The 19,377-nt window shown below is 36.5% G+C and overlaps 1 protein-coding gene across 1 annotated transcript in view; it reads left to right on the forward strand.

Annotated features, from left to right (window-relative positions):
- LOC127631004 (PHD finger protein 19-like) overlaps nt 1-19,377 on the forward strand; it is a 40,635-nt gene that overhangs the window by 4,095 nt on the left and 17,163 nt on the right. The window contains exons 5-14 of the mRNA XM_052108940.1: nt 2,216-2,310; nt 2,795-2,943; nt 5,201-5,296; nt 7,151-7,219; nt 7,823-7,943; nt 10,232-10,299; nt 10,817-10,966; nt 13,345-13,414; nt 15,703-15,788; nt 18,742-18,837. Of these exons, the coding sequence (XP_051964900.1) occupies nt 2,216-2,310; nt 2,795-2,943; nt 5,201-5,296; nt 7,151-7,219; nt 7,823-7,943; nt 10,232-10,299; nt 10,817-10,966; nt 13,345-13,414; nt 15,703-15,788; nt 18,742-18,837 (1,000 nt within the window). The remainder of the gene's footprint in view (nt 1-2,215; nt 2,311-2,794; nt 2,944-5,200; nt 5,297-7,150; nt 7,220-7,822; nt 7,944-10,231; nt 10,300-10,816; nt 10,967-13,344; nt 13,415-15,702; nt 15,789-18,741; nt 18,838-19,377) is intronic.

Genomic DNA, 19,377 nt, shown 5'->3' on the forward strand with positions numbered 1-19,377 from the left:
TTGTTGATGAGAGAGGTCAACAGAGAATGGCCAGACTGGTTTGAACTGACAAAGTCTACAGTAACTCAGAAAATGTTCTGAACAATTGTGGTGAGAAGAAAATCATCTCAGAACGGTGGGTTGGTAATGTTTTGGTGGCAAGAGGGAGATCTACACAATATTAGTTAGTTTTAATGTTTTGGCTGATATAAGTTTTGTATAAGACACAAAACTTGAATTTATCTCAGTATAAAGCTTGTTTTGTGGCTCGGGAAATAAATTAATTTTCATAGAAATTGTTGAATCATAAACTCTCAGTTTCCCATTTGCTAAGGCAGGCATCACTGTAACTATTACTCATGCTTGGGTTAAGGGATTTGAACAAACACCTAACACAAAGCATTAAACTCATCCTCTACTGTTATTGCTCCGGACATGATTGATTGATCAAATCATGCGGCAAGTGTGCTATTACTTTTCAAAATGATCATCCTTTTTATTTTTGCCTGACAGATGATAAAAACAATAAAAAAAAACTGCAATAAGAAGACCTGCTCAAGTCATATCTATGTATCTAAATTAACTAGTTTTATTGAAGTAAAAAATATTATTTAATATGACTGAATCTCCCTGAATACATTAGGTTACATCAATAAAAGTAATTTAAGGGTTTAGATCAAATTAAAAGCTTAATAAATAGAGGGTTATGTCAGATTGAAATCAGAAAAGCTTGAAACATGTTTCTCGATTTGATTCCATTCTGATTCATTTGGATATATTTCAGTTATAAATAATGTCCATTTTGCTTAAGTATGAAAGAAATTCCCTCTTAGTTAATGCTATAAATTATATAGGGAATATTTTAACATGGTACATTATGAAATAATACTCCCAAATATTAAAACATTTTACAACATAATAACAGGGCCCAAATGATCCAGTTACATTGCTATTTATGTAAGGGATATAATTATCAACACAACCAAAACTGAAGTAAACTTTAAAGTTAATGTAAAAGATCGGCCTTGGAATTTTAAGAATCAATATCAGAAACGTTTAAAGGAACAGTTCACCCAAAAATGAAAATTCTCTCAACATTTACTCACCTTCATGCCATCCCAGATGTGTGACTTACTTTGTTTGGCTGAACACAAAAAAGTATTTTAGAAGAATATCTCAGCTCTGCTGGTCCATTCAATGCAAGTGAATGGTGGTCAGAACTTTGAATTTCAAAAAAGCACATAAAGGCAGCATGAAAGTAAAATCCATGTCTTCAGAAGCGATATGATTGGTGTGGGCGTCGAAACAGATCAATATTTAAGTATTTTTTTACATTAATTGTCCACTTTAACTTCCACTTCTTTTGTTTTTGACAATTCACATTCTTTGTGTATATCGCCACCTACTAGGAAGGGAGGAGAATTTAAAAAACAAATGACTTAAATATTGATATGTTTCTCACCCACACCTATTATATCGCTTCAGATGACATGGAATTTAGCACTGGAGCCTTATGAACCACTTTTATGCTGCCTTTATGTGTTTTTTGGAGCTTCAAAGTTCTGGCAACCATTCACTTGCATTGAATGGACCAACAGAGCTGAGATGTGTTTCTAATATTCTTCATTTGTGTTCAGAAGAAGAAAGAAAGCCATGCACATCTGGGATGGCATGAGGGTGAGAATTTTCATTTTTGCGTGAACTAACCTTTTGCAGATTGTGATTAATTGAAAAATCAGTATTTTCCGCCCTACAGATCACCATAGCAACCACCCACAACACCCTTACATTGCAATAGCGACTTCTGCACTGGCAAGCACCACTTACATTTTGTTGAGAAAATGTAAAAATCAAGTAATAGAAATGTTGATGTTATTCTGTAATGACGTCTTGTCTGGGGAACGTTTCTGTCTGTGGATACAGTTGATTAACCTGTACTTGTGAAAATGTAGACTGGTGAGGAAACATGGTTCAATTTGCATTATAAAGTCCATACAGTTTATAAAGCAAATAGAGCAGTCCTGAGAGTGTCTTTGATGACTTTAAGGGGTTTTGGTAAGGCGGCTCTACTGTAATGACTCACATGGGACTCAGAAGTGGCTCTCTGAAGTCTCAAGGATTAGTGAAGTCTTCAGCTCTGCTGTTCATATTTATACACCTGATTGGGTCTTAGTCAGTCTGTTGTTGTGCTAATATTTGTCCTCCTTTCCTCTACATGCTTGCATTGCATCTTCAGGCTACCACCAGCTCTGCCACTTGCCCCCAGTGGAGAGCTCAGCTGACCTGTCACCATGGTTCTGCAGGAAATGCATTTTTGCTTTAGCTGTTAGAGTAAGTCTTTCTGTTCAAGACCTTTGAATGTTGTTCATATCTACAGTATATCCACTATGTAATTTAATCTATATCCACCAGCAAACCAAGGCGATATAACAATGCTACATACTCATACAGTAAATATAGTGTATGTAGTAATAATATAGGTTATATTTAGGTTTCATCTAGCATGGATAGATTTAAAAAAAATCTATTATCTATTTTAATTTTTTTATCTAAGAAGACAGCATAATTATGCCTCCTACAGTTTGGAACTGCCTTAGTGTCTCTAATGATGCCTTAAAATGCTGCCTATGTAGGCAGCTCACTAGGTTTTAGAACAGAGCCTGTTTGTCTTGTAATCCTTCCAGGGCACATGAAATGTTTATCCTTGCAAAGATGAAATGATGTCAGTTGTCTACATTTGTTGTCATGGATATAACTGAATTGGACCGGTGACACTGCTCCACCATGCTGATGTGTGTGTTTCTTTATGGGCCAGAAAGGGGGAGCTCTGAAAAAAGGTTCGATCGCTAAAGCGCTGCAGGCCATGAAGCAGGTGCTCAGCTATAATCCAGACGAGCTGGAGTGGGACTCGTTGCATCGTACAAACCATCAGCAGTGCTACTGTTACTGCGGAGGACCTGGAGAGTGAGTCTGCCTTGTCTCACATGCTCTTTGGCTTCCTCTGTCCTGCTGCTTATATTTTCTTTTTGCTTGGAGCCTTCCTTTATTTCATCACCCTGGAGGTCTAGACATATATAGTTGGTCACCCTCCAGCTTCTAGAAATATCCAGTAAATACTGAGCTAATTGTCTAAAATGGGATTACAAACTTTTTGTTGCCAAGGACCCCCAAATACTTTATAATGATCTCCCTGTGAGGGATCCCTTTCAAAGTAACTACATATTTGCATGTTTAAATACCCTTTTATAATGTTTGAGAAAAATTGTAGAATTTTGTAAAGACAACATGTTTTTTAGTTAAATAATTAGCAAAATGCACGTTTAAATAACCGACTTTATATTGTACTAATGCCTAAAGAAATGTTAAAAAATATTATCTGCAAAATGATAATATATAAATCTAAAGAGAAACAAAAAGCGATTTTCACAATAAATGTTAATAATGGCTTTCAATACAATAATTGCAATACTCATGTTTTTTGACCAGTATTTAGAAAGCAGAATGAAATATTAATAATGTCATACTTTATAACTGTTTCACTCTTTTTTATTATTATTAATATTATTATTATTATTCTCACTTTGTGGCCCCCCTGGTGTTTCCCAGACCACAGACCCCTGGTCTAATCTTGTTAAAAGAATAGTTCACTCCAAAATTAAAATTCCATCATAATTTAGTCATCCTCATGTCGTTTCTGTCTGATTTTCTTATGCGGAACACAGTAAAAAAATTATGAACACCCCTGCACTCATTGAAAATATCCATAGAAGCTGGCATGGAGTTAAAAATCAAACACAAAACTTTTCAATACAATGGCAGTTGATACTTACTCACTTTAAAGCTGAAAAAAGGACCCAAATGTATCATAAAAGTAGTCAGTGCAACTTCTTTGTCATTGACATACGTTTGGTTTTGGTAGTATTGACAAAATGGAAATGGATAATCTTGAAATGTTTGTCCTTTAATGTTACGCATAAGAAATAGTAGTGTAATGATCCATCAAACTGAATCTATGCATCGATCAAATAACCAACAATGCAATGTCATCGTTTCATCATGTAAACATCGATGTATCCGTGTCCGTATGCATTTCCGTCAGGTGATGTAGCAACCTTACGATAGTCATCTTACTTATAATCGCTAAATGTGCTTCCCATGTGGGACACAGATGTGTGCGGAGTGATTGAAGCCTGAAGTTGCACTCCGATCTGTCCGTGCGCACCCGTCAACAGGGCTGCGAGCTCCGGTGGCAGGATAGCACAGTGCCGATCACATGCACGTTTAAATCAGGCTTCCCTCGATATCGTGGCACATGCAACACATTTTAATTCTACATGAGAAGTTTCTATTTTAAAGCGCTTTGGAGTATATCCACCATGCCAAACGTCTAAACATCCCCATTATTCTGAACAGCACTGACTAAGGGATTAGAAAACACCTGCCCTGCACCAGCATCAATTACAAGACTTGTCAAATCTCCACATTTGCACCCCTACTAACATTTATCACAATGAACCGTTACAGAATTTTTCAATACAAATGTAGAAGTTGTAGCCGAGAAAAATCAAGGGTAGCACAAACTCTCCTGTCGTAGGTATTTATTGTAAGTATTTGGGATTGACATTGACTGTTGTAAAGATAACAAATTGTCACTGTAGTGTTTCCCTCATTCCACAAGCCAATTAGCTGTTATCAAACGATTGATCGTCACATGTATGTGACTTTGTATTTATCATTTCTGTCAACAACTGAAGTACCTTATTTTGTCATGATGTCGAAATGTGGAAACTGGATTTGCTTTTTTAAGAGAGCTCAATCAAATTATATTTTGGTTGCATTTGTGAGATAAAAAATATAACTGAGTGTGTAAAATAGGCACATAATATCATTGATCACAGGCCCCTGAATCAAAACGAAATCGTACCCGCAGACTTTCGGAAGCATTGGATCGCTAGCTATGAGAACCGATATAAGATTGTATTGTGATGAAGCTTGCGATTTACACCCCTAATAAGAAATAAAGTCATTCATGTTTGGGTGAGCAATGCCGTTAATGCATACAAAGAGATTTTAGTGCCACCATATCAACCCCGCCTTCTAGTTTATCTTGAAGTTTTGTTTCTGTTTTTTGTTTATGCTGAAATATAATTGGTCTGTAATGTATTTGTGTTTTCTGTCTGATGAGAACTTATTTAAAATGCTTATCTAATTATCCCACTAGGTGGTACCTGAAAATGCTGCAGTGTTTTCGCTGTGAGCAGTGGTTTCATGAAGCGTGTACACAGTGCTTGCAGGAATCCATGATGTTTGGAGATAGGTATGTAGAAAGCAACATGGCCAGCTATTTTCTTTTAAAGATAATTGAAATGCAATGCTTTACTGTTATAGATAATAATATAATATATTAGCAATGATAGCAATATAATAATAAGATTTGCATTAATTTTACCCAAATAAATAAAAGTAGACAGAGAAAATGTCAACCAATGCACCCTCTGCATTTCTTGTCTTAAGTTATAGATAATTTCCTCCATATCATACTCCATAAGAAGTATCATAAACATTAGGGATAGACCGATATATCGGTTTTATGATTAATCTTTGCCGATAGATTAGTTATCAGCAAAAATCTATGCAGATAGTTGATATTTTTATTTAATTCTTCGTGCTCTAAATTGAAGCGAGGGAACCTATATAGTCATCTTCATCTGGTGAATATCAAGGTTATAATAGGCTTAACTTTGTAAATACTAACAGTCTTACATTGTAACAAAGCCAAGTCTCTGTCATTTCAAAATAAGAGTCCTCTGTGTATTTAAGGCTTTTTTAGTTAAATGTCCAAATCTTAATTTTTTATTCTTGGATTTATGGTTGCACAATAATCTGCATTAGGGATTTCAACTCTATATATGTGCCAATCATATTAAGGGGGACTAAGATATTTTTTAATTATTGTATAAAATGGTCTTAAAATCTATCGTTCGATTTCTGCTTATTCCACCACCTTAGTTATCGGTATCAGCTAAATCCATTATCAGTCGATGTTGGTACATCTCAGTGTTTTTGGCAATTCACAGTTATAGGGCAGTGGTGGCTCAGTGGTTGAGGCTCAGGGTTACTGACCAGAAGGTCGGGAGTTCAAGCCCCAGAACCACCAAGATGCCACTGTTGGGCCCTTGAGCAAGGCCCTTAACCCTATCTGCTCCAGGGACGCTGTATCATGGCTGACCCTGCACTCTGACCCCAGCTTAGTTGGGATATGTGAAAACTAATAAGTTTCACTGTATATATGCAAAAAACTGTGTGTATAATGTGTGACCAAAATAAAGGATTCTGTTCTTCTATTATATTATATTATATTATCCCCTTTAAAGCTACAAAAAGAAATATTATATCTGAGAATATGTAGTTTATAAATAGAGAAGAGAAGTTTATAGATCTGTTTTTAGGTTCCAATAAATCACAATGTAAATAGCAGATTTATAGAATGTTATATTAAAAATATGATCCCTTGATGACTTTTTAAGTTTCTTTCTCCACAATGATGATCCAAACTAATGACAATCAAATCATTTCATTTTTGTTGTTGTTGGTGTTCTGAAATAACTAACTAATCTATCTAATGTGTTTGCATGAATAATACATATGTAATAATTCGAAAAATGCATTAAATATTCTATTTATATACTGTATGTATAATTCTTTCCAATTATAAAAATATGTAACTTAATGAGATTCAAAACCATTATTCTTCCATTTTTCCTTAACGTACACAGTTTTTTCAAACAAATGAAAAAAGAATTTCACCATTAATCAAGTTTCTGTCAAGTTCCCGAATGGATTTCTGAACCTTTGCTTCCCTGTAAACCAGTAATCTTCCTGAAAAGCAATTGTCTTTTAATACTATTGAGATGTAAGCCATTGCTTTTCTGAAAGATCAATGAATGTGATCACCAAAGGCAAAATTCTATTGGCAACATGCGTTGATGATTAGTGATTTTTAAACAAACTTACTGTAGCGTCCCACATAGATGTTAACCTGCATTTGGAGATTTTTAAAAGCTTGTAATTGCACTATTGAAAACTATATTTCTATGAACGCAGCACCATTTGTACCTCTTGAATGTGCGTAGTTTAATTGACTTCACTTTTTCTATCTTTTGCCTCCCAGGTTTTACTTGTTCATTTGTGCGGTGTGCAATAAAGGAATGGAATACATCAAGCGGCTGGCTCTCAGATGGTAAATGGCAGCGCTCTCTTTCCCCTTGAGAATGATTGTGCCCCGATCTGTGTCAAAATTATGTAGTCAATGTGTCGGTCTGTGATTGATGTGGGCCAGAGATCTCCATCCAAAAGCTTTCTCTTGAGCACCCTGCTATTTCAGGAAAAGTGTACATTGCGTTTTTTTCATCATAGAGTTGTCTGGACATTGATTTCGGCTTTTTGTCCCAAATGATAAATAGTCATTTAAACCAAAGATTTGGTGTGGAGAGGACTTCTTATGATAGCAGGGGATTACTGTTGAAAAACACTGAGCTGGATGTGCTGGATATTTAGATATGAAGCCAGTCTCGGTTCAGATTTAAGCTTTATCCTTCTTGAAAGTCTGGTGTGTTAAAATGGACCTTGCCTTGTGAGCTTAAGGGCCCTCTATTTAACATTTCGCATGTGACACTTAATGCAAATAGATATTGGTGGTGGCGGCCTTTGATCTAAAAGCATTTTTGCTTTAGGTCTAAAACATTTTAAGCTTACTCTCTAGATTCAAGAGTTTTAAGTGGGATTTTGCATGAGATTTTCTCTCTTATCAAGTTTTTAAATTCAACTTATTTTTTATTGGCAGGGTGGATGTCGTCCATCTCGCTCTGTACAACCTTGGAGTTCAGAGTAAGAAAAAATATTTTGAACTGGAAGAGATCCTTGCCTTCATCAGTAACAACTGGGAGCATTTCCAGCTGGGCAAGGTGATAGCTTTTTATCAAAGACATTTTCAGAAATAGATTTGAAGGGGAAATGTGTAGTTTCTTTTTGGTTTAAAGCAATAGTTCACCTAAAAATATGAATCTGTCATTATTAACTCCCCCTTATGTCGTTCAAAACCCGTATGATTTTCTTATGTGGAACACAAATGGAGATGTGTTTTTTGTTTTTCTCCCCAATTTGGAATTCCCAATGCGCTCTAAGTCCTCGTGGTGGCGTATTGACTCGCCTCAATCCGGGTGGCGGAGGACGAATCTCAGTTGCCTCCGTGTCTGAGTCAGTCCGCAGTTGCACACATCTTATCACATGGCTTGTTGAGCACGTTTCCGCGGAGACGAAGCGCATATGGAGGACCACGCTATTCTCCGCGACATCCACGCACAACTCGCCATGTGCGCCACCGAGAGCGAGAACCACATTATAGCGACCCCGAGGAGGTTACCCCATGTTACTCTACCTTCCCTAGCAACTGGGCCAATTTGGTTGCTTAGGAGACCTAGGAGAGTCACTCAGCAAGCCTTGGATTAGAACTTGAGACTCCAGGGGTGGTAGTCAGCATCAATACTCGCTGAGCTACCCAGACCCCCACAAATGGAGATGTTTTATGAATATCAAAGGTTGTGGCAGTACAGTGGCAGTTAATAGTGACTCACTTTAAAGCTTCAAAAAGGACACAACATTTTCATGAAAGTAGACCATGCGACTCATGTGCCATATTCCAAGTCTTCTGAAGGCATACGATTGTTATTTGTGAAATACATCCAGAAATGTAAGACATTTTTCAGCTAAAATCTTGTTGCGTATTTATGAGCGCTGTGAGAGAAGCTTGCTCACAGAGGTTCACACTGTTTTAGTGCTGAATACAGATGTTCTTACGTTCCAAGTGCCCAAAAGGACATGAAGGAAGTTTAAAGGTAATCTTTACAATTTATATGGTATCTTCTTTTTTTTTCTACATATTTATACTAAAGACAAAATACAAATCATGCATCAAAAAATACATAACTAAATAAAATAAAAACACTGGAGAAAGAAAAAAGAAAAAAACCTGAAAAACAAAACAAAACAGGATGTTAGTTCCAATAATAATATTTTCAAACCTATTCCATGAATAACATTAATTAATTTACATTATATTTTATTTCAAATAAAAAGAAGGAAATAAAGTTAAAGCATCACATTTTCGTTTTAAGTATTAAATGAGATAAGACATCATACCTCATATTTATTTAAATTATTAAGTTAGATTTGGAAGTTTGCAATATATCCATATAAATTGAAATATATGATATTTCTTCCCAGTCTTGCTGACTTATTTAAAAAAAAAAAATGTCTGAGTGTCATGTACATCTCCTTCAAGTGCACTCTTTAAAGATCTTTTTATTGAATTTGATCCATGGTGATATAATATTTTGGTGAGAAAAAGACCAAAATGTAACCAATTTTTCACTTTAAATCTTGACATTGCAGTCTCCTTGGTGTAGGTGTGATCATGATTTAAAGCACAATTACACTGTAGTTACATTTTGGTCTGTTTTTTACCCAAAACTGATTGTATCACTTCAGAAGACATGGATGAAAGCACCAGAGTCGTATTAATGACCTTCATGCTGTCTTTATGTCCTTTTTGGAGCTTGAAAGTGTTTGACCCCATTGGCTTACATTGTATGGATGTATTCACTTCATATATCAATCAAAATATCTTAATATGTGTTCCGCAGAAGAAAGAAAGTCAGACGAGTTTGAGACGGTAGAAGGGTGAGTAATGATGAGAGAATCATCATTTTTGGATGAACTATTCCTTTAAAGAGATAGTTCACTCAAAAAAGAAAATTTACTAGTAGTTATTTTTACATTTCCATTTAATGCCACTAGTGGCATGGAAATCACACATTAATATGATAATCTAAATACAATATTAAATGAAAATGTTGTAATTGCCAGGTCATTTGGAACCAATTCCTATAGGAACAAATGGACAGTGAAAATAAAACTTTTTGTTGTTGCGCCATCCTTCCTTGTCATTCTAACCTCTTATATGTTGTCATGTGTAATCTTGAGAAAACAGCATTTCTAAATTGCACACACTTCTCTGCATGGAAGAGTTAACAAGCACAACAAAGCCTGAGGACTGCATTTGTCTTCATTGAAACATGACAGCTCATGGTTCACAGGCAAAGGAAATGGCTTATAAAAAGCACCATACCACAGAAACAGTTCTTCTCAAAGACTCTCAATGGTTTAACTCTCTCAATGATTTCTACCCCTTCAGCTCTCCAGTACCCCTCCATCTGAACGAGGCCAGTTTATTCTTGATGCCCTCAACAACTATAAAAGCAAGTAAGAATTGTTTTCCTTCTTTTTCCTATCACTGATGTGGTAGCGAAGTGTAATCCCAAAAAAAGATGTTTCATCTTCTGCTCATTTTAATGTTAATGGAATAGTTCAACCAAAATTAAGAATTCTGTCATAAAGTCACCTTTATGACTTTCTGTCTTCTGTGGACCACACAAGGAAATGTTTGGCAGAATGTTAGAAACTGATATCTTCAGGCACCATTCAATTTCAGTGCATGCTTTGTTTTTCTCCATATAATGAAAGTGAATGGTGTCTGAGACTGAACATTCTACCTGAGAAATTTGTATGGGTTCGGAACATCATGAGCATGAGTAAACGATGACAGAATTTTACGTTACTCTGGCCAATGCAACTTTAGACTTCTGTTTTTGAATCTATAGCTAATAGACACGAACTAAATCTTTAAGCATATGCAGCATGAATGCCTCTTGTAGTTTTTGGATGAGTCACTGAAAAACTCTAGTGATTTTAAGTCTCAACAATAGAGCTTTTGTTCCAGGTTTCTCTGTGGGAAGGAGATCAAGAAGAGAAAATGCATTTTCCGACTAAGGACAAGGGTTCCCCCGAACCCGCCCTCTAAGTTGTTCCCGGAGAAGGCCCAGAACAGTGAGGGTCACAGGGGCCACAAGAATGGGGCTAGCAGAAACAGGTTAGTTTCTTTTGTTAATTAATTATATTTTAAGGATATTTTGATTTATTGAGTTAGACTGACTACTCAATGAAGTAGTTAGACTGATTAAAACCAATAACACTTGAGTCTTTTTGACCAATTCATTTAAAAGAATGAGAGTCATTCTGACTAATGTTAGAATAATAATAATAGAGAATTCATTATTTCAGCTTTTATTTCTTTCATCACATTCTCAGTGGGTCAGAAGTTTACATACACTTTGTTAGTATTTGGTAGCATTGCCTTTAAATTGTTTAACTTGGATCAAACATTTTCAGTAGCCTTCCAGAAGCTTCTCACAATAAATTGCTGAAATTGTGGCCCATTCCTCCAGACAGAACTGGTGTAACTGGGTCAGGTTTGTTGGCCTCCTTCCTCGCACATGCTTTTTCAGTTCTGCCCTCAAATTTTCAATCGGATTGAGGTCAGGGCTTTGTGATGGCCACTCAATACATTTACATTTATTCATTTGGCAGACGCTTTTATCCAAAGCGACTTACAAAAGAGGAAAATATAAGCGAATCATCTTAAGGAGACATTGGTATGAAAAGTGCCATACTACAAAGTTTCACTATCATCAGAATAGTAGATTTAAGTTCAACAAGAATTATAATTTTTTTTTTTTGACTGGTTAAGTGCTCTTGGAAAAGATGTGTATTTAGTTGTATTTTGAAGACAGAGAGTGAGTCAGCTTCATGGATGGAGTTGGGAAGGTCATTCCACCAACGTGGTATGATGAAACTGAAAGTCCAGGAAAGTGTTTTGGTGCCTCTTTGTGTTGGTACAACAAGGCGACGCTCCTTAGCCGTCTGCAGGCTTCTGGCGGGAGTGTAGTTCTGCATAAATGATTTTAGGTATACTGGAGCAGACCCAGTGACTGTTTTTTTATGCCAACATCAGAGCCTTGAATTTAATACGTGCATCAACCGGCAGCCAGTGGAGAGAGACAAAGAGTGGTGTAACATGCGCTCTCTTCGGTTCATTGAAGACCAGACGTGCTGCTGCATTCTGGATCATTTGCAGAGGTCTAATTGCACATGCAGGAATGAGAGAGTTACAGTAGTCCAGTCTAGTTATGACAAGTGACTGAACAAGCAGTTGTGTGGCATGTTCAGAGAGGAAAGGTCTTATCTTCCTGATATTGTAGAGTTTAAATCTACACGATCTTGCAGTCTTTGAGATGTGGTCTGTGAAATTTAGCTTGTTATTGATGGTTACCGCTAGATTTCTGACCGTTTTGGAAGGCGATACTGTAGTTGAACCCAGCTGCACGGTGATGTTGTGTTCAACAGCAACACCTTGACTTTGTTGTCCTTTGTGGCCATTTTGCCACAACTTTGGAGGTATGCTTGGGGTCATTGTCCATTTGAAAGACCCATTTGCGACTGATCTTTAACTTCCTGGCTGATGTCTTGAGATGTTGCTTCAATATATACACATAATTTTCCTTCCTCATGATGCCATCTATTTTGTGAAGTGCACCAGTCCCTCTTGCAGCAAAGCACCCCCACAACATGATGCTGCCTCCCCCATGCTTCATGGCTGGGATGGTGTTTTATGGTGGTTTTTGAGCAGTGACTTCTTCCTCGCTGAGCAGCCTTTCAGGTTATGTCGATATACGACTCATTCTACTGTGGATATAGATACTTGTCTACCTGTTTCCTCAAGCATCTTTTGCTGTTGTTCTGGGATTGATTTGCACTTTTCGCACCAAAATACGTTCATCTCTAGGAGACAGAATGTGTCTCCTTCCTGAGCGGTTTGATGGCTGCTTGGTCCCATGGTGCATATACTTGCATACTATTGCTTGTACAGATGAATGTGGTACCTTCAGGCATTTGGAAATTGTTCCCAAAGATGAACCAGACACGTGGAGGTCCACAATTGTTTTCCCTAAGGTTTTGGCTGATTTCTTTACATTTTCCCATGATGTCAAGCAAAGAGGCACTGAGTTTGAAGGTAGGCCTTGAAATACATCCACAGGTACACCTCCAATTCAGTACACCCCTTATCAGAAGTTAATTGTCTAAAGGCTTGACATCATTTTCTGGAATTTTCCAAGCTGCTTAAAGGCACAGTTAACTTGTGTTTGTAAACTACTGACCCACTGGAATTTAGACGTTCACAGTGTTTTGATAATGCAGGGAACACACAGAAAGACAAGTGTCTTCTGCCCTATAATTTACTTTTAAGAGTTGCGTCTACTTTGGAGGATTCAATAGTTTCGACCCTCAAATCTGTAATGACATGTTTTGTGGGCAGAGATGATGCATTGATTGACAGTTTTAGATTGATAGTTGTGTTGTCATTATGCTAAATTATGGTGATTGGATGTTTCTCGTTTTCCGCTGTTGCAGTAATTCTATTCCTGTAGAGAAGAGAAGGAAGAAGAGGTCCAAATGGCTGCTGGAGGATGCTATTCCTAATGTAAGCATTTCACTCTGAATACTTGGGTAACACTTTATAGAATTGAGTTTTAAAGGGATAGTTCACAAAGAATTTAAAACTCTTGTCATCATTTACTCACCCTCATGTTGTTCCAAACCTGTCTTTCTATCTTGTTCCCCAGGAGAAATAAATTAATATGTATTTGGAACAATATGAAAGTGAGTAAATGATGACAGAATTGTCAGTTTTGGGTGAACTGTTTCTTTAATAAAAACTAGAGTGCCTCTCCAGCTGTTGAACACGACCTTTTCTTTTCTATTAAAATGTGTCTTTTGGTGTTACGGTAAGTAAGTCTTAAACTTTCTAAGTATGAAAAAAGCATTCAAATCCTTGGGATTTGAAGAAATGGCATTTCTAGTTCTCAAGTCTGTAGTACTTACTATAAACATGGAACTATTCAAGATCTTTCCTAAGTGCTATACAAGTGTAATTTTTTTACATTGCAATTCTGTGAAATTAAAGGAATAGTTCACCCACAAATAAAATTATGTCAAATGCAATTGCAGTTATGTATAAAACCAAACCTAATCAAAGTAATAGTTGCATTACTTTGATAGCAAAGCCATTAATAGGAACCATTTAGTAATTCTTAAGTATTCAGAATTTGCTGATTTTTAGTTCTTTACCATACACACAAAACACTTAAATAATGCAATTTGTGCAGTTCTCTTGAAATTAGATTCATGAAAAGGATGAAAGATGTGTTGGACTGCCGAGACTCTATTTGACCTGCCAATGCAAACTTGAACCTCTTACGGAGAGTGTGTCTTCTGCCTCTTATAAGATTCTGCAATCCCTTGATAGTTTGCTTTCATGTAGCTGAGTGAATTGCTTTTTATTCCAGTAATATTTTTCTGCAAAGTTTGTAATGTACTGACTACTTTGTTGACTTAAAACCATTTATACATGACTTGTGTGAAGTTTACTTTTCGATATCTTCACCTGCCTCCCTTCATCTGTCTCTCGCATCTCTTTGCGCCCGTGGTGATTTTCTTTTTTTCCCTCTGACTGCTCCCATGCAGACCTTGCATTTCTCCATTTCTTTTTTTATGTCATCTTCTGTATCTTTCTCACATTTCTCTCTCTCTCTCTCTCTCTCTCTCTCGCTCTCTCTCGCTCTCAGTGTTGAGGAAGCTACTTTGAAACCTGTAGTTTGTCATCCAATGAGCTACTCTTAAAACAGTTTCTCTCATTATTTACTCACCCTCATGCCATCCCAAATGTGTATGACTTTCTTTCATCTACAGAACACAAATTAAGATTTTTAGAAGAATATCTCAGCTCTGTAGGTCCATTCAATGCAAGTGAATGGTGACCAGGACTTTGAAGCTCCAAAAAGCGAATAAAGGCAGCATATAAGTAATCCATAAGACTCCAGTGGTTAATTCCATGTCTTCAGAAGTTATATGATAGGTGTGGGTGAGAAACAGATCAATATTTAAGTCCATAAATCTCCACCTTTGACCAGCCCCAACCAGTAGGGTGATATACACGAAGAATTCGAATCGCAAAAAGGCAAAAGAAGAATATGGAAGTGAGAGTGGAGATTTGTAGTAAAAGGGACTAAAACGTTGATCTGTTTCTTATCACATTTCCAAATCCGACCAGCAGCTCAACATATAAATCATTGTAGGCTTGCCATAGAAAAATTTGAGTTTTGTGGCTTTTAGTCCACATCTTTAAGCTTTGAGAGCATCTTTATGCTAGTTTACTCCTTTCAGCAGATATACACTCTTAAAATGTACAGTCTGTGTTGTACCCTAAAAAGAAGCATTTGCATTGGTATCAGTATCTGAAAACTATTGCGTTTGAATGATGCTCCATCCAGTCCACTAGGTGTCAGCATAAGCCGAAGACGACATGAACAAGAACGAACTTATGCACATTTAAATAAGTAGCATTGCTACTAGTTAGTTACTCCCCAACATTGCTCTCTCTTGTTCTCTCTCACCCTCTCATTCTGTCTTTCTGCATTTATAAAAAAGATTGGATTCATCCTCTGAAACACTTAACTGACAAATCCTTCGGAGAGGTCTCATCCCCAGATATGTTTTACTCCAACAACACAGTCTTGACACTCCTGGCAGCATGTCTAGTAATGCCAAGAGCAACTTTAATGACCGCATTAGAGTAACTTTAATGAGCACGATGACTATGATCATCATAATCAAAAGCAGTGATTATTGTATCCATCTGAATGACAATGAGTCGATGCAGTGTAATACATTTTTACATTGTATTTCATTCTGTTTGTAACGTCAACACAGAATGACCTCACTTCCACTTGGAGCACCAATCATCACATGGCCAACATCTTTGACTTCACGCTGGATGAGCTGCAGAGTTTAAAGAGGTAAATTGAACTTTATTGGTAATACACACTCAAAACACAAGTTCACACCAAGTCCGACAACGACACAAACGTATAAATGTCGCAAACAATTTTTTTCACCAAAAAGCCAAATTTAAAACAAGTTCAAATTCAAATTTTTGTTTAATTTCGAATTCTTGAAAATTCAAGATTTGGGTGGGGAAAGGCCTTTTTAGCTCTTAATTAAAGCTGAATAGTGCTGGTATTGATATAGATTTCCTAATTTGATTAAGATTCAAAAGCTCTCAATTGGATAACGATTCATTTGGGTATATTTTACATTTGGGTGTCCATATTGTTTACATAAAAAATTAATTTTCTCTCAACTTATGCTGTCAGTTATACAGGGGACCTTCTAACTTGGTACATTATTAGTACAATAATCTGATAAAAACAAATTTTTTGTTAGTTTATCATAATTTTGATCACATTTAGCTTTTTAAAAATGTACAAATTCTATGTGTTCCATCAGCAAATATGATGTCTTGAAATTTCAATTTGAACTATTTACAAGTTTTTACATTGATATGTAGAGCAAGTGCTGTAATGGGACTGTCTCTTTAAGAATAGTGGCAGTTTAGGTTAGCGTTTCACAGAAAGTTTTTTTGGTTGAGTGCACATTAATGACATTGGAGTTACACAGTTTCTTTACATGACTATTCCAAACACAGCACTTCCCCATATGTCATGGTCTGACCAACATATATGCTTGCCCACAACTCTCGCCTTTGGTTGAGTCAATATTGATGTGTTGGGTTGGTAAGGATGCTCAAATAAAACATGTTTTGTAGCACCACAGTGTTAGCAGTTTTTGTGAAAATCAACCTATGAATGGCTTATATTTATGTTTTCAGAAATATTTAGCTATAATAAGGCATAATCAGTTTATATTGGGAAAATAGCACATTACCACCCTTGTCCTTTCAGTGACATAATCATAATCCGTCAGGACCCCGAGACACATCGTAACAATTAACCGTATAATAAAGAAATCTGCTCTCTTTAGGTTTGATGGCACATTTGATACGCCTGCCCTTTCATTTTTTGACAGTCATCTCACCTGTGCTAAAACGGACAGAAATTAATTGTCGCCACAACGTGAATGTACGTAATAACCCTAATGAGGTCTCAATCATATTCAGTCTCTCTTCATCAAAGCAACAGATAGCACACTTAACCTTTTCTCATTACCTTTTCAATTGACTGCTCACGCATCTATTTATTGGCTTTCGAACAATTACGCTCATTTGCATTAATTTCCCTTTGAAAAATCTGAAAGGTCTCTCACAGTTTTCCCCATCACAACCCCACCCTTGGAAGTTTTTATCAACACAGTAGGCGAAGAGATTTAATTATACTTTTCTGTGAAGGTAATCGTCTCTCAAAAAGGCCTGAATAATGAGAGAATTGGAAACACTATTGGGGCAGACAAAGCTTTCAGAGGCGAGAGAGAATGTCTGATAGGGGTTGTTGAAGTGTATAAAAGAGAAATCTGGAGTTGATTTTGGCCATAATAAAAAGGGCACGTTGGGTTTATCACAAAGCCGTGAACTGTAGTTAATGATTGCCCCTTGAATTGTACTGCTGATAAATTCTGTTATCGCAATCCCAATGGGTTGAATAGTAAGCAGCTGGTCGGATCAACTGTATTCATTTGTATTCTTCAGTATTTTGTTCCCTTGGCCTCTTGAGTGTGCAAAGTTATTTTTGAAAGTTAAGTCATTGCTAGTCTTACTGGCTATGTTCACAAAGCAACAGAATTCAGTTGTTCAGTCCTGTAAGTATTAAATACAGTATGGTCCTATTCATACACAGTTTAGTAACAAACAAGATTGACATCTGTGTTCTATTACCAAAGTGACTACCTTGAGTTTTCAGGACTCACAAGTGAATTTTGAGAGCGAGTTCAGTTGTGTGATCAGAACCACACTTGATTTTGACATTCGTATGGCATATATATCGTGCACTTTGGGGTATTCGCTGACAATCATTAATGTTAAAGCTGTCAACATGTCTCAGAATATGGAAAATGGCATACGGAAAAGAGCCAGACAAATATCCTGTTAAATGTTTAGGTGTGGGAGAAGGAAAATAAACCACGCTCCTTACTTTTTCAACACCTCCACTCCAAACACCTCATTCATTTCCGGTATTTAACAGCCATTTTTACAATTCAATCAATTACCGATGAATAAAATCTAGCCCTGTTCCACTTTTTTTTTATCATTGATATCCTGATTCACATCTGATTGCAGAAGTAAAATGGGTTGCAAAATTGTGTTTCATGTTGACTTCAAGGGATAGTTCACACAAAAATTTAAATTCTCTCATCATTTACTCACCTCATACCATCCCAGATGTGTACAACTTTCTTTCTTCTGCAGAATGCAAATTAGGATTTTTTGAAAAATATCTCTGCTCTGTTGGTCCATACAATGCAAGTGAATGGTGATCAGACCTTTTGTGGCTTCAAAAATCACATAAAAGAAATCCATATGACTCCAGTCTTTAAATCCATATCTGCAGAAGCAATATAATAGGTGTGGGTCAGAAAAAGAACAATAAGTAATTTTACTCAAAATTTCCACTTTAACTTTCACTTTTGGATGTAAAAGTGAAACTAAACAGGCACCACATGTGACTTGCAGATGTAAAAGTGAAAGTGGAGATTTAGAGTAAAAACTTTTAGCTGTTTCTCACCCACACATATTATATTGCTACAAAAGTCTGATCACCATTCACTTTTATTGTATGGACATAAAGAGCTGAGATATTCTTCTAAAAATCTTTGAGTTCTGCTGAAGAAAAAAGGAGGGTGAGAAAATGATGAGAGGATTTTCATTTTTGGATGAACTATTCCTTTAAGTATGTGATGGTTTTAAATATAGCACTTTGTTATTTAAAACGTTCATGATCTCTGTCTCTTTATTCTTAGTACTAGTTCAGGACGGACGTTCAGTTTGGACCAGGACTCCACCGATGCAGCCAGTACTTCTGGATCCGCCACTACCAGTGTCTCCTATGACTTCAGGTACATTTCATTTTCCTCTCATCAGATGCTTCCTCTATCAAATGGGAAAGAATGCAGGTACACTCACCTGAAAAATCTCAGTGACCAGTTCACAGTCCTCAAAGTGAAGGAGAACATTCTATACATGCTATTATGCATTTAATCACATTAAATGTGTACTAAACCCAACCTAAATGTATTAAAATACTTTACTGTGCAAAAGTTTTAGGCGGTTGTGAAAAATGTTGTATAGTGAGAACAAGCTGAATCAGTAAAACAATTTTAAGGGCCCTGGACAGACAGGGGGCCCATCAGAATAACTGAAAGTTTTTCTGTATGATTTGTTATAAATGGCCACTTTGCCCAGGTAAGCTTGGATGAAAATTGCTCTTTCATGATAATAAAAGATGATCTAGTGTGTGGACTCCCCGTAAGATATTCAGTGTTTTATTCTAAAAGTGCTTTTTATTTTAAGCACTAAATTCACTTTCCATTAGTACAGCACTTACATGCATCCTCATACTTCTGTGAGAGCGTCATACAGTATGCTTGACTGGATCT

This window comes from Xyrauchen texanus, chromosome 37, assembly GCF_025860055.1.
Source record: "Xyrauchen texanus isolate HMW12.3.18 chromosome 37, RBS_HiC_50CHRs, whole genome shotgun sequence".
In the NCBI taxonomy this organism is placed as follows: domain Eukaryota; kingdom Metazoa; phylum Chordata; class Actinopteri; order Cypriniformes; family Catostomidae; genus Xyrauchen; species Xyrauchen texanus.